At 43.0% G+C, this 15,647-nt stretch overlaps 2 protein-coding genes across 3 annotated transcripts in view; one reads left to right on the top strand and one right to left on the bottom strand.

The window, feature by feature from the left end:
* Window positions 1-2,958: 2,958 nt before the first annotated feature.
* The window catches only part of Tmem45a (transmembrane protein 45A), a 75,826-nt gene continuing 63,137 nt past the window's right edge, over window positions 2,959-15,647 (top strand). Inside the window, exon 1 of one of the 2 annotated variants that reach the window (XM_041673183.1) lies at window positions 2,959-3,250. The gene's annotated coding sequence lies outside the window, so the exon portion shown is untranslated. Of the gene's footprint in view, window positions 3,251-3,361; window positions 3,505-15,647 lie in introns of those variants that run through there. The other variant, XM_041673184.1, reaches the window with a different exon arrangement.
* On the bottom strand, window positions 10,455-10,815 carry LOC121461629 (60S ribosomal protein L34-like). Its single transcript, XM_041672719.1, has one exon. The coding sequence runs from the start codon at window positions 10,800-10,802 to the stop codon at window positions 10,455-10,457; it is 348 nt and encodes a 115-aa protein (XP_041528653.1). The 5' UTR covers window positions 10,803-10,815.

The raw sequence follows: 15,647 nt of genomic DNA, 5'->3' as shown, positions 1-15,647 counted from the left end.
GCTCTGTTTCTCAATTTTGCTACTAAAAAATGTTACTTAAATGTAATCATAAAGCATGTATCAAACATTGAACATAAAGAGCTTTCTGGTACGTGCCTCTTATCAAAGTTTAAACGTTCCTCTTTTTTTCCCATTTCTCTGGAATTTTGATAGTGCTGTATTTTGATAAGTGCTTGTCTACACACATGGATATTTCATGACCTATAGCAGGGTTATGCTGATTGGTTTGGGGGTACAGAACGGGACTTGCATCACTGGAAAAAACCCCACTTGGTTCTTCTGTGTGATTCTCTTTGCCCATCGCTGCATTATATTTGCTGCTGTTTTGTTAAAGGAGTTTGGGCATCTTTATCTCATCATAGACTGGAAAGAGTAAATAGCAGGATGTCCACTGGCCTTTGCTGATGTGTGAACATCAGTGGGTCACGGTTTTTGCTAATGTTTGGCTGGAGCGATGTAGTTATGAAATGGAGTATAAAATAGTTTTTTTCTAGACTTCCCCTTCCCTCACTCTTTCTTGGTTACTGAAGGAGCAAATAGTAAGTTTACTATGCCCCTCCCCCCATATATCTCTACTTGTTTGCATATTTAGTTACTTTCTCTGTAGCCAGCATTCTCTCCACCATGACAAATTAAACAATTTATTTTTTTGAATTTTGAAACATTTTCTTGGCTCATAGTTTCAGAGATTTCGGCCCATGGGTATTTGACTTAGTCACTTTTCAGCCTGTGATGAGCACAATATCATGACTGAAACACCTGATAGAGGAAGTGTTTTTGTGTCTAGTAAGAAGAGAGAGAGAGAGAGAGAGAGAGAGAGAGAGAGAGAGAGGGAGAGAGAGAGAGAGAGAGAGAGAGAGGAAAGTAGAACGGGCGGGGGCCCAAGGTATCCTTGCAGATTGTACTCCCCAGTGGCCTTTCTTCTTTCTATCAGGTCTTTCTTCAATGGTTCCACTTTCTCAGGCTTTAATCTGTCCTTTGGGGGACATTCTAGATTCAGACGGAAGAAAGGGCATCGCAGCTTCAAGTCTGAGATAATGGACCAAAAGTAAAACGTACAGCCTCACCATGATGTGTTCTCTGGAATGCTGAGGTTTCCAGTGAGGCTACCTTCTACTGCCAGCCCTTCAGAGTCTCTGTGCTAGCCTATGTATAAGTCCAAGAGTGTTGATTATGCACAGCTGTGGGTAAACTGAAATCTACATGCCTGCATACAGAAGGAATCCTTTTATCTTAAGGAGCCTGTCCTAGTAGTCAATAAATCCGATGCCTACAGATGGTAATTTATGAAAATCTAATTCATCCATGATTACAAAGCCACTTTCCGCCATAGAAGGTGAACTAATGACTGATACAAATGATTCGGAAAGCTATCATAAGACACAAATGATGTCACACAGCCACATTCAAGGACTGTTCCTTTGTGGGTTTCCTTTGCTGTTAAAGGGATGAAGTGTTGTGAATCTTCTAGAGAGTCTGCCCCCCCCCCCCGCCATTCCTGGAACCTACAGATGAAAATGAAGCCAGCAGTTGCCTGAATTTGCAATCTTTGTTTTCTTTTGTTTTGAGACAGGGTTTCTCTGTGTAGCTTTGTTGCCTATCCTGGAACTAGTTCTTGTAGACCAGGCTAGCCTCAAACCTCTAACACCGGAGTGCTGGGATTAAAAGCATGCACCACCACCACCAGACCTGAATCTGCATTCTTGTGAGACCCAAAGCAGATGATCCAGTCAAGCCTGGACTTGTGTCTTCCAGAACTGTGCAGTAATATCAGTGTGCTGCCTCAAGTATCGACTTACATAAAAGTAGATAGTGAACACAGGAATCCACCGAATATAATCGTTGTAGCAAAAACTTTAGACACAGAAGGACGAGGCATTCACAAGAAATCCTCATCCTCACATTGATGACAAATGATAACACGCGTTCACATGTTTACTGCATACTCTAGTGAAGTAAAGTAGCACACATTGTCTAGAGACGTCCTTGGCATGCTGGGATAGATGTGAGTTTTGGTCTCATCTGACAATGGAGATGATATCTACTCTTATAAGTTGGGTGCAGGAATTCAAAACAATGCAGGTAAAAGCGGCCTGGCACAGGGCCTGCTGTTCGGCCCATTGAGTGGAGTCCTTGACTTCTCATTTCAGAGATCAAGTTTCTGTCAACATCCACATTCCAGTGGCTGCTGATTGCAGATCTCTTCTGTTCCCCACCCCTTCCACCAAATCAAAACGTCCTTGGCGTAATTATACAGTTCTCACAGGCCAAAATAAGAGTTCTCTCTTCGCAGGTACTAGCCACCTCAACCGTAAATGAACCCTAAGCACTACTTCAAGCACCCACCCAGGATTTTTCCACAGAAACGAACAAATTTCTCATGAGTTCGGATTTCCGTAAAAAGTTCACAATTCCGTCGCTAGAATACTGTCCCCAAACAGTGTACTACTGACACCTATTTTTCTCTCCCCTGAGAAAGTGTGGATTACAAAAGCCTCGAGGAGGGCCTGGACCGCCCTATTGGAGGCGTGGGCAGCGCGCATCTCCAACCCCTTCCTCTTGGAAAAGCCAGCGGCTTAAGCTACTGATGGCTGGCCTTGCTCGTCACCCAAAACGACAGCGATCACCTAGTTTAAACGTAGCTACTTACAAGGCCTGCGGTCAAGGGGTGAGGACAGAGACAAATTCCGAGTTCTAGCGACCTCTCCTCTGCCCCTCCCCAGACCCCCGCTGCCACGCAGTGCCACATCAGCGACTGCACAGCGAGCCCAGCTAGGTTCCTTTCTAGGATGAGAGTGGCCCAGTGGGCGGAGGCGGACAGAGCCCGCAGGAGTGGCGGGCTGTTTCACCAATCGGAGACCAGGGAGGAGACTTGACAGCCAATCGCAGCCCAAGCCAGTGCCCCGCCAGGAAAATAGATGAAGCGCATCTGGACAGCTGTGCTGAGAAAGTCTGTGGGCCCCTTCCTGGCCTGCCATCCGCAAGGCACGTCTCCCACGTCGCCTCCTGCTAGCCACTTGCTACTTATTTTTTTTTTCCCAAGAAGCACTCGGCAATTCAAGCTTGAAGCTTTTTATTCCCGCTACCCCCACTCCCCATGCTAGGCGAGGCCACATCACATTCAACACGGTTTAACTTTCATGGGGCTTTGCGATCCAAAGAACAGAAACAGCAACAAAATCCCAGCCGCCGTCTGACCCTAACTGTCACAGTGGGGAAAGCAGGGTGCTGAGAGAACGGACCAAGCTGGGTAAGTCCTGAAGACAGGGGACATCATCCTAGTCCTGCTGAGATCTCCTGTGCTTTTGCCCTTCTTCGGGACCTCTTTTGGGAAGGGGAGATGTCTCAGGCAGGGAGAAACTGCGGGAGCATCGGGCTCCTTTCTTTGTTTTGTGGACGTTTTCGTTTGTTTGCTATTTAACATTTATGAGGGTGGTGCTAGTAGGAGATTTGGAATCAGAAGTTTGACTGGCGTTTTGTGGTAAACCTTTCTTCATCCCAAAGGTAAGTCCTTCCTTCTCCTCCTGTTCCTGTATGACGCTGTGTACATTTTCAAATGATAACTATCCTCCCTGACTATTTTGATGGAAAGACTGAGAAAATGCTGATGTATTCAGAATTAGTATAACTTTTGACAAACTATTTAAAACTTGAATCATACCAAGGACTTACTGGATCTTTCATGTAAGTTGGAATGTAGTTGAAATTGCAAATGTCATTTTTCAAAGAGGGAAGCCTAAATTCCTTTATGGTTATTAACAAAATAATTAAACATGTGATGGACCACTTTGTGTGTCTGTGATCCTGTAATTACTTATTTAACCTGTAATTCTATCAAACCAATATCCACAGTGGTTGTTACACATGTGTACTTACAGACGACTTTAGTTTATATGACAGGATTTAGAAGTGAGGTGCTGGAAAACACTGAGCTATGGATGGCCCAAGGCCCTTTCCTTCTGCCTTCTATGATTTCCTCCATCCCAGGGATGCTTTGAACTTCAACGTTATGTTGCATGTCGTTTACTTTTGGGGGAGATCTGACTCAAATCAATCTTTAATTTCTGGCTTTTAAAGCAGAAATTGTACAGAATTTGTAAGGTATGTTTTGGTCCACAAAAGAAGAACAATTAAAGTAGACTTAGGGATGCAGGGTTAGAAGGACATTATTATAAACAGGCAATAAGAGATAACGAAGATCAGTTCCCAGCTTCACAGTACGATCTAGGATGAAACAGCCCACCTGGTCCCCAGCATTATCCTTTGTAATACGTTGATAATAAAGTCATTGCATACTGATGGTGTCTAGAGTACTGAGTTAAAATGTTAACTGTTAGGCCAGCCTGGCATATAGTGTGGCTTTGCTGTGTTTTCTTTCTTTATTGCCCTCCTTGCCAGCTTCTGCACTTGGATATCTTCTGTGCCATTCCGACTTCTTGAGAAACTAGGGTTTATCCAGTTCTGACCACTTGCTAGCCAGGCTCAACATGAGTCTGTAAAAGGGAAAGCATCACGAATGGACAGCAAAGACGGACTGGTAAAGGAGGCCTTAGATGTAGAGGGTCTGGAGAGCTGATGGTAGAAAAGGGCATCTGAATGCAGGTTGGTTTCATGGAGCGGCTGTCATTACTGGGAACGGATTTTGACAGTTTGCTTTAGGGGTGGTGGTGCTAAGAGTCACAGAGCTGTGACAGCATCTAGGAGCAAAGGGAGAAGCACAGCGGCTGGGAAGTGTGGAGCCATCCTGGGGGCATTGGGCGGGTGTAGGGTGGTGCTGGCATAAGCTTTCTGTTGACAGGCCAAGCACCATGAGAGAGCTTGGGCTGTCAGGTACTGAAGCAGAATTTGTGAAGTAGATTGGTATGGTAAGCTGAGCTGACACCAGTTGCCAATTGAAGGGTTTGTGAAATGCTTCATTTCTGGGGTCTCCACAGCTTGTCCAACATGCTCTCCTCCTGCAGCTGGGGTGGGCAGGACTGGATGGCTCACCAGGACCTGGCAGTGTGAACGTATGCAGTGATGTTTTCCAGCTCTGTTCTAGTGGTCTGGTACCCCGGGACATTACCCAGGCTAGTTTTCATTAACAAGGGCTACTTGGCAGTCTTTGACAGGTGTGTGATGGTTAGAACCCTGCCCTGTTCTCATATAGATCCCGTGTGTACAAAAGAGATCTTTAACATCCTGCTAATAAAACCATCTATTCCTGTGCTAATATTTAGAAGTTTAAAAATTACAACTACTGAGGTAGATATGCCCTATCACATGCACTTAAGTGAAGAGTCAGGTTTGAGTCAGCTTTGTCCCATTGACACGGACAGAGAGCTGGGTTCTGGTGTGCCTGCTGACCTCAGCCAAGACACTGGACCAGTATGACTCTGGGATATCATGTATGAATGATCTTCCGGGTCCTGTAGGTGGTCATATACTCATCACCTATCGACTTTGGAATAGTCTGTTGTCCACAGTGCTATTTTTGACCACTTGACATTTGGCAAGTGCTCTGGTGTTCAGCTCATGGCACCCTCACAGAAACCATCTGAGGGCTACCACCACACAGAACCTCACTTTTACTATTGAGGAGACAGAGGCACAGATGGATTGTATACTTGCCCACAATTCATGGTGAACAGGCGGCAGTCATAGACTAAGTCTAGCACAAAAACCTTCAAGCTTTAACCATCAGGCCACACAGTCTTGGGTATTTGAGAAACTGGCTTTTCCTCCTACCCCCTTTTCTCTCCTCCTCCCTTTCCACTTTATTCTCTTTCTTGTTCCCCACTTAGTCTTCCTTTCTTAGTTGCAGGGTTTTGCTATGTAGCTTAAGCTAGCTTCAGATGTGTGATCCTCCTGCCGAGGATCTTCCCAAGTCCTGGTGTCACAGACTCTCATTATGCCAGGCTTCATTGTTCTAGTGTGTGATTGTCAGAGTCAACCAGACAATGACATCCCTGAAGTCAGGGAGGAACTGAAAAAAATTGCCTGGAGAGGCCAGAATAGCAACAGGATTCTGTCTGGGAGGTATGTTCCATACCTCTTGGTGACTAGAGACGCTGTGATGCATATTAAGTGGATTTCGTTGCAGCCAGACATCTGTTTTCTTGTGTTGTCTGAACTGAACTCACTGTGGCATCTGGATTTAAAATAGACAATAAATGTCAGCCGGTGTCAATCAGATGATTATCTGCATTAAAACATGACCTGGGAGACCCCAGATGTGTTTTTAAATCTTTGGATACAGAAGCACCTGTACTTTGGGGGCTTTACGTCAGCCCCCAGAGCTTCACAAGACTGATTTAGGAGTAATATAGAGCAACTGGGGAACTACATATGCTGTTCTTTTCACCAGACTCTCCCTGCCAGGCCTATTTATCAATTAGTGAGTTAGTAAACGAAATGAAACAAATACTGAGATTGAATAAATATTCACATGCATTTGAAGCAAGTTACTGGGGCCCCGATCTCTCTTCTCTCTCTTCTGCACCTCTAAATGCTGTTGCCATGTGTACTGCATCATCAAAGGCACAAATCAACAGAGCTAATTGTTTGTGAACCTAAAGCCACTGCCTCAGCTTCAGTTTTTACAGGTGTGTTAATAAGTGTGCACTCTGTGCCGTGGTGGCATTTCATTTGTATGTTAATACATAAAGCTTGCCTGAGGATCAGAAAAGTAAAACAGCTATACTGACCAGCCGTACAGCCCAGGCCACACTGACACACACCTTTAATCCCAGTAACCAGCTTGCCATAGAAACCAGGTGGTAGTGGTGCCCGCCCTTAATCTTAGAACTAGAGAGGATTATAAAATGGGAGGAGACAGCTCTCAGACACAGTCTCATTTTCAGATTCCTGGAGGGAGGCAGGATCACCGTTTTTTGGACTGAGGTCAAGGCCAGTGACTGGCTGCTTTGCTTTTGAGATTTTCAGGTTGAACCCCAATTTCTATCTCTGAGTTTTTATGAATTGTGCTTCGCTGGGAGTACAGGTGTGTGCTAACACACCCAGCACGGCAGTAGCAGAAAGCTGAGTAGCCAACACACAGCCTCCTCTTCATAGTCTTCTCCTTGCAGACCTTTGCTACAAGTCTCTTCTCAGCTTAGTTAAAGGTTACGAACGGGACTTCATTACATACACTCTTCTGACTTTGCTTCAACAAAGATGTCAACAATATATAATATACTCATCTCAACCAGACAGCTGAGGCACACAGAATTTCGTGAGCATTATCTTGTCACAGAGAACTAATGTTGCTACTTAGATGAAAGAATGTCCTTTTTCTAAGGTCACATTGGCATCAGGAGAAGCTTTTCTAACGGGGCTTGTTTGCATCGCATCCTCTCTCAGGTTGGTGGCCTGTGAACCACCCGTGTAAAGTTGCCCTTGACTTTAGAGAGCCTGCTATGACTTTGACATTCAGAGGTCTCAAGAAAACCTTGGAAGATAATGAGGCCTTTCTCCCAAACCAGCCATCACCACTTGGGACCAGCCTGTTTCTCTAAGATGCCGTAGATGTTACTAATATGGAAAAAGGGCACAGGCAGATACCTTGTTCTTGCTGTCCTGAGCAGAGAGGATTGTCCTCTGTGGCTTTTTTCCTTAAGAAAAAGAAAATCTAAAGGGGATGAGTTGGAACAAGGTGTCACTTTCCTTGACAAGGAATAAGGTGACTTTATCTGCACCTTTCCCCATTATATCTGAAATTCCACAGGTTATAGAAAAAATATTTACAATATTTCACAATTCCTTTAGCAGAGAGAAAACGGGCTTTTAGAAAAATAATGTCTGTGAAAGTTGATCTCCAGAAAGAAAATTGTGCTACTTGAGTAGTAAGAATTTTAAAGGTGTCTGATTTCAGTCTCTTTTGATTGAATACTCTCTTTCCTCATTACCTCCAAAAGATCCTGCCATTCTTTGGACTACAGACTAGCACTGTGGTATTAACACAGCTTCCCTGTTTGAGTTTCCAACTGGGGCTCATAAAGCCTGTCAGTGGGCTGGTACCCTTTATTCTCAGCACTTAGAATCAGGCCAGTAGGCACTGTTTGGGGAAAGTTCCACCCAAGGTCCTAGCTAAACAAATAAATGAACAACATTAAATCAGACCTCTTCTAGGATGTTTACAGAGGGCGCTTTTCATCCTGCAGCTTCCTTCCCAGGAGCACTCACTTGGTGAAGCCCTGATTTATGCTGTGTTCCCACTAACTCTGTGCTGCAGAGGTTTCTTGAGTGCCATACTTATTGCTCGGTGGTAGTAACCTGTGCGAGAAGTTTCCTGTTCATTCTTGGTCGCTTGAAAGTGTAGCTGGCCCATTTCTAATTTGAATTAACAATCAGTTGCCAAACTGATACTGTTCCTTCTATGTAAAGGTTGTCTATCTCTGCCCCAGAGTCTATCAGAAAATACACTTTCTGAAATGAGTATTACATTTAATTCGATTTCAATTCAGTAGAAGAATCAAATCCAAAGTTTATAAGTTTTTACAATTTCAGATAAATATTCCTTTAAAAACATATTAGTACCTTAAATATGCCTCTAAAGTTAAAAAAATCAATTAAAATATTATAATATTGAGATTATAGGCAGAACATTTCCTAATCAGTAAATGCAAAATCTGAAGCCTTTTCATTGTCTGAGTCAGGATCGCACTATATAGCCTAGGTTGATCTCTCATCCATGAACTTCTCTATCTCAGTCCCTTAAATGCTGAGATTATAGGCATGTGCCACCATGCCTAGTTCAAAATCTTAAAAATTTAAAGTACACACACAATGGCCAAAAATTTTCAAATGTCACTGTATTTTGGATTTCTGGCTTTCTGATTAAAAATGCTATAAGATCTATACAAGTATTACTAAGGCTAAGAACCTTGGAAAGCAGAAACATTTCTGCTCCCACACATTTGGGCAAGGGCCCCCAAATTATAATTAAGTTTTCATAATTCGGAAGACATTTATCACACCTAATAGACCTTACATTTTAATTTTGGGTGAAAGGAGACTAAAATTGCACGTGCCACTTGGATTTTGTAGCTATGGGTGTGTGTGTGTGTGTGTGTGTGTGTGTGTGTGTGTGTGTGTCTGTATGTATGTGTGTGTGTGTGTGTGTCTGTATGTATGTGTGTGTGTGTGTCTGTGTGTGTGTGTGTTTGTATATATGTATGCATGAATTCCCCAACTTCATTCCCCTTTAATTTCTCTTGATATGTCCTTTTAATTTGAACATTTGCCTTCAGCACTAGGAGTTTTTCTCCCATTTATTTGACTTTTATTCTCTATTTACAGACTAGGCATAATACTGATGATTGTAGAGATATGTTAAAGGCAGATAAGAAGCCAAAGTAGGAAGAGGAGAGATTTGGTAGTATGTAGTACACTCAGGCGTTTTTATTTCCTGTGTACTTTAATGTAATAAGTAATAAATATTTAAATATTAAAACCAGTAGTGGAGAAGAAAAAGGGTTATCGGAAATGACCACATCCACTTGGAGATAAAGGAAGTCAGGATGGTGGGAAATAAGATGTTGAGGACAGATGGAGGAATAGGGTTAGAGGCCTGGTGGCGTCTTATTTTTAAGCAGGTACCATGGAAGTTAGACTCACCAAGTATCTTAATCAGCCTAGTGTTGAATTCTGAGCTCTATTTTGCTGTGCCCTACGTATGGACAAGCTGCCCAAAAGCAGGGTGACTGCTTTCCCCCTACTGCGTCTATGACTTTTTGGATGAGCTGTTCTCACCGAGGAGCAGAGGTTGAGTCAATACTGAATTCACCTGCAGCACAAGAGGGAGACTTCCTAGAGACATTAGTCCTTATTTCCTCCTCAGAAACGCAGGCTTGTCTGTCCCTGTTCCTGATGGTCACTATGGGAAAGATAATGAAGAGATGTGTAGGGTCAGGCTTTGTCTACCATTTGCTTCAGAACTGAGCAGTTGTGTGCCCATGTTGCTATGAAGCTCTTTCTTCACAGAAAGAGGCACGAGCTATCACTGTAACAAACACCTCAGAAGGTAGAGACCTGGTCCTCACTTTGAAGGTGATGTATCTGAAACTAGAGAAGAGTAAGATTTACAAGATCATACAAAAGTGAAATGAGAATTTAAACCCAAGGTTGCCTCTTTCCAGTGCTGGAACTCAATAGTATACTGTTGTATATTATTATATTCTGTTTTGCTTTTTCGAGACAGGGTTTCTCTGTCCTGGAACAAGTTCTTATAGACCAGTCTGGCCTTGATCTGCCTGCCTCTGCCTCTCAAGTGATGGGATTAAAGGCATGTGCCACAACCGCACGGCTTGTATACTCTTCTTCTTCTTCTTCTTCTTCTTCTTCTTCTTCTTCTTCTTCTTCTTCCTCCTCCTCCTCCTCCTCCTCCTCCTCCTCCTTTTCTTCTTCTTCTTCTTCTTCTTCTTCTTCTTCTTCTTCTTCTTCTTCTTTTTAATTAAAAAAACCACACGTTTATTTCACTTTCTGACTCTGAGCTGTGCCTTCAACACTTTCACAACTATTTTCTGCTCCTCAACAAGGAAAGCCCGCTTGATCCTGTCACGGACACACTTGGCACACATGGAGCCACCATAGGCCGGGCTGACATGCTTCTTTGTCTTCGACAATCTCATGAGGACTTTCGGTCTCACAGCACGAACCCCTCGGAGTCGGCCTGGGCACACACCGCATACTGATTTAGGTGCCTTTCCAACCTTCATGGTGTAAAGGTAAACAATCCTGTTGCCAGGAGTTCGAGACAGCCTAGTTTTGTTGGAGGCTGTGTTGTAGGAGAGCCTACGACGGTATGTCAAACGCTGGACCATCCTGAGTGCCTCTAAGCACCATCCCCGGAAGAGCTATACTATTCTTCTTAAACACTAAATTCTCTCATTGCTTGTCACTTTCCAGGGTGTGGCTAAATTCACATCCAGTGTGGGCACAGGCATTCCAGGCATTCCTGGTACACCTACCTCTTTATCTTGATTGCCCAGATCTCTTTCTCAGTGTCCTGGGATCCCAGGATAGTAACATAATTGTCTTTTTTGGGCCTGATCCACCTCCTTTGGTTAAACATCCATCACTCTTTGCCTGAATCACTACAGTGGATCTCAGAGTATCTGTAAAAGACCATTTGTATTTTGTTCCTCAGGTACTTGCAGCCTATTTTTGCCCTGTAAAAATTAAAAATAAAAGGAACATTCTGCTTAATTTTTTCCTTTATTTCAAATAACTTAAAAATATTTAGATTCTTCCTATACATTTCCTTTCAGCTTCTGTATTTCACAAAGGTGGCAACACACTCTTTTGCAGACCAGACTGGTCTACAGACCAATTTAAATGACGCTTTCACTACTGACTTCATGAAAAGACCACAACGCATCCAGACAAAATGTGCAAACAGACAAACAAGTAGTGCAAATAACACACACCCTTTCTCCTTCTTAGACCCCATGACTTTGAATTTTATTTGAAATAAAGCCAGATGTTTGCCCTGTCCTAAGAAGCCTGGTCGCTCATCTGGCTTTGTTTCTGTATCTACATTTTTTCTTTTCTTTTTTGAGATTATAATATAATTACACCATTTCTCCCTTGTGTTCCTTCAAACAAATAACCCCTACCTCGCTCTCTTTCAATTTCATGGTGTCTTTTTTGCTTTAACTGTTGTTACCTGTGTGTATTTCTAAATACATGAAAACAACTTGGCTGTTCTGTGTAGGAATATAATTTCAAGGCCGACATTTGGTTTGGACAATGAGTTGGTTTGTTCTTCCCTGGGGAATGCTTTCTCCACCCTCAGCATACCTCATGTGGGGCTGAGGCCTCCTGAGCCTTCCTCAGTTCACAACACCATGTCTTTGTAGTCACCATTGCTCAGCTGGTGCTTAGGCGGTCAAGTTGTTGAAACTTGATGGGTATAGCTTCAGGCACTTCAAGACGATACAATCTGACAGCTAACTCCCTGTTCCTTTGGCTCGTACAACATTTCCATTCCCTCTTCTGAGCCTGTGGTGCTTGAGTTGTTTTGTAGACATATCCATTGAGAGTGGGCTCCACAACCCTGCATCTCATTGGTTGTGGTTTTCTTCAGTGGTCTCCTTCTGTTGCAAACAGAAGTTGCCTTGGTGGGGGTTGAGGGAATGAGGGCAGCACATGTCTGTGGGTAGAAGGACACATATTTTAGAATGCTGTTAGGGACCATGCTGATTTAATAAAATGACTGTTGTAGCTTCGCCTTCACGGTCCCTGACTTCATTAGCTCTGAGTAGTTGGCTACGTTTCCAGTAACATTTCCAGCATTATTTCCCTCTTGTTGAGCAGGTCTTCAGCCCAATTAAAGAGCTATCTATTACTACCAAGATATGTGTGCCAGTACTGCGCCGTAAGGGTTATTGTATCCTGCTGGTTGTTGTTGTGATCCATGGGCATCATAGCTGGCTAGGGCTACTGGTTGCTTCCCTTCTTTGGAAGCTTGCACGGTGCCTTCTGGATCCATGAAATCTAGTCCTCAGAGAGGAGGCTTTTAGGTCAGTTCCAGCTCAAGGGCCATTGGTCCCTTTGTCTAAAGTGAATTATGGGCTAATTTTGTTGTAAGAGCTAGCTGACAATAAGCCTGGGCTAATAGGCCAAACAGTTTGTAATTAATATAAGCCTTTGTGTATCTTTGGGACTGAATGTTTGTAGGACTAGGCAGGGCAAGAGAGGAAGCTATGCTAGGTTGGATGGGACTTGGGAACACTAGTTTTTTCTCCCAAACCCAGGTTTGGGTCCAGCTTGGCCTGTACCAGTAGCTATAAAGCATTAGGCAAATGACTTTTTCATGAATTTGGACTGCAAACATTAGACACACATGAAACTCATGACTATTTACACTAGTCCTCTAATTATGTGTTTATGTAAAAATCTGCGTGATGATTCTCTGGGCCCCAGTGAAAGCTTTGGTCCATGGGTCCTGAAACTTTATCTTGTTGTCTGTTTGTTAGTTAAGCATGTATCTCATAGCTCTTCCCCCACTAATGCCTTGTGAGAATGCTATTCTCTTCCCTCTGGGATGTGTAAATATTAAAATAGTTGTGTTTAAAAAAAAAAAAAAAAAAAAAATAAAGTGTGTAGTGTCCACCCTCTTCCAGCTTCCACCCCTACCTTTGTTCCCTAGGTGTCCCTACTGCTAATAACGAGTGTTCAGAGGTTGGCGAAAGGTAGGTTTAAACAGAGAACAAGCAATGATTGAGGACGTGAGAATCATTTTGATTTGCTCTTCCATCTATTAGATCAAGCATGGACAAGCGCTTCCATCACTGTCTCTCAGGCAGTGAGAACCTTTCATTAACTTCAGAATGAGCAAAATGGGAGGCAGAAAACCAAGTCCCAGAAAGATCTGAACAACTTAGCTTTAGAAGAAGGACTTGATGATCCCCTGGTCACCTTAGTGTGAAGATGTCTGTTCATGCTTCCTAAGTGTTTTTAGACTGTTTTCTTCAGAAAACAAACAAACAAAAAAAAAAAACAAACAAGACTATGGAGAGCTCATCCCAAATGCCTCTAAGATTGGAGAATAAGATGATGGTGGTTCATTGTTGTTTCCTTGTTCCCATTGCTAAGGATTCCTTAGCAGGGATCATGACTGCTGTTGTCAAGAGATTAAATAGAGAACTGAGGAAAACCATGTCTCCAAAGAGTCTCCTGTCTGGTTTGGCTTTGACCTTTGATGCTTGCTGTTCTGAGGATGTTCTGTATGGAAGTAGCCAGGACTCTCACCTTATCTCTCCACTGTGAATGCCTGTGGCAATACGTCCCAAGGTGGTAGCTACAGCTAGAATGGTTCATGGAGCCACAGAGAGCTGTGGCTTCTAGAAAGCTGAACTGACTATATCCGTGATTTTATTTTCATTTTCATTTTTTGGTCTGTTGCCTACTCCAGGGACTTCTAGGCTCACAGAAGATGATTCCTCTGTCTTTTGTTAACTTACTGTCAATTCAGTGGCAAACCTTTTTATACTTTGGAAGCTGGATATGTCAGTTTGCTTTTTTTCCCTACAAATCCAGGTTTTGATAAATGATTCTGAGGTAGATAGTTCAAGGATCATTCTTTGAAAATGGATAAAGTAGCTTTTTTTTTGCTATGCAATATTAATATTGGGTGAAAATGCACTGAATGTTAAAGCACTCTCCTACTACTGCTGATAAGTAACATAGCTAGATTTACCTTTGGTTTGACACAATTAAAAATATCAGATAAAATATTTAAGTCAGTGGCTTGTATAATCCTGGCTATGGAGTACTGAAGAAAATCGAGAAGTCAGAGGATTAAGAGATGGAAAGCATACTTGCACAACCACTTTGGAAATCCAGTGGTTTCTCAGAAAACTGGGAATCAACCTACCTCAGGATCCAGCAATATTACTCTTGGGCATATGCCCAAAAGATGCTCAATCATACTACAAAGACATTTATTCAGCTATGTTCATAGCATCACTATTTGTCATAGCCAGAACCTGGAAACAATCTAGATGCTCCTCAACTAAGGAATGGATTTAAAAAAAAATAAGGCAAGTTTACATATTAGAGTACTACTCAGTGGCTAAAAAAAAAATGACATCTTGAATTAGCATGCAAATGGATGGAACTAGAAAACACCATCTTGAGTGAGGTAACCCAGACCCAAAAAAGTGAATATGGTATGTACTCACTCATGAGCTATAAACAAAGGATATTGAGCCTATTGTTCATGATCCTAGAGAAGCTAAGTAACAAGGTGAACCTTAAGAAAACCATAAATAGATCCACCTGGAAAGTGGAAATAGACAAGATCACCTGAACAAAATTGGGAGAATGAGAGTGGGGAGAGAAGAAAAAGTGGAAGGGGAAGAGGATGGGAGAAGGGCAGGGGGGAGGAGAACTTGAGGGAATGGGATAGTTGAGATGGAGGAAAGGCAGGGATGAGAGCAAGGAAAGAGATATCTTGATTGAGGGAGCCATTATGGGGCTAGCAAGAAACCTGGCTCTAGAGAAATTCCCAGGAATCCACAAGGATGACCCCAGCAAGATCCTAAGCAATAGAGGAGAGGGTGCCTGAACTAGCCTTGCCCTGTAGTCAGACTGATGAACATATTAAATATCACCATAGAATCGTCATCCAGCAACTGATGGAAACAGAGGCAGAGACCCACAGTGGAGCACTGGACTGAGCTCCCAAAGTCCAGTTGAAGAGTGGGAGGATCAAAAATATGAGCAAAGAGGTCAAGACCATGAAGGGTTCACCCACTGAAACAGTCTACCTGAGCTAATGGGAGCTCACCAACTCCAGTTGGACAGGGGAGGAACAAGCATAGGACCAAACTAGTCCCTCTGAATGTGGGTGACACTTGCATGGCTGGACAGACTGAGGGGCCAATGGCAGTGGCACTAGGATTTATCCCTACTGTGTGTGCTGGTTTTGGGGGAACCTGTTCTCTTTGGATGGATACCTTGCTTAGCATAGATATAGTAGGGAGGGCCTTGGATCTTCCTCAAAGTGATTTGCCTTATCCTCTCTGTGGAATGGATGGGGGCAGGGGTGAGGTAGAAGGGTAAGTGAAGGGAATGGGAGGAGGGGAAGAAGTGGGAACGTGGATTGGTATGTATAATAAAAAAAAAAGATAGTTCATTTTCTTTTTTAAAAAAAATCAGGG

This window comes from Microtus oregoni, unplaced genomic scaffold, assembly GCF_018167655.1.
Source record: "Microtus oregoni isolate MIOR12 unplaced genomic scaffold, Mior012 000023F_ref0000262, whole genome shotgun sequence".
Taxonomy (NCBI): Eukaryota; Metazoa; Chordata; class Mammalia; order Rodentia; family Cricetidae; genus Microtus; species Microtus oregoni.
The sequence above is the reverse complement of the archived record's forward strand: the minus strand, read 5'-3'. Positions and strand labels throughout refer to the sequence as shown.

Coding starts and splice junctions, on each gene's coding strand:
- LOC121461629 (XM_041672719.1), bottom strand. CDS start 10,802: ATGGTCCAGCGTTTGACATACCGTCGTAGGCTCTCCTACAACACAGCC.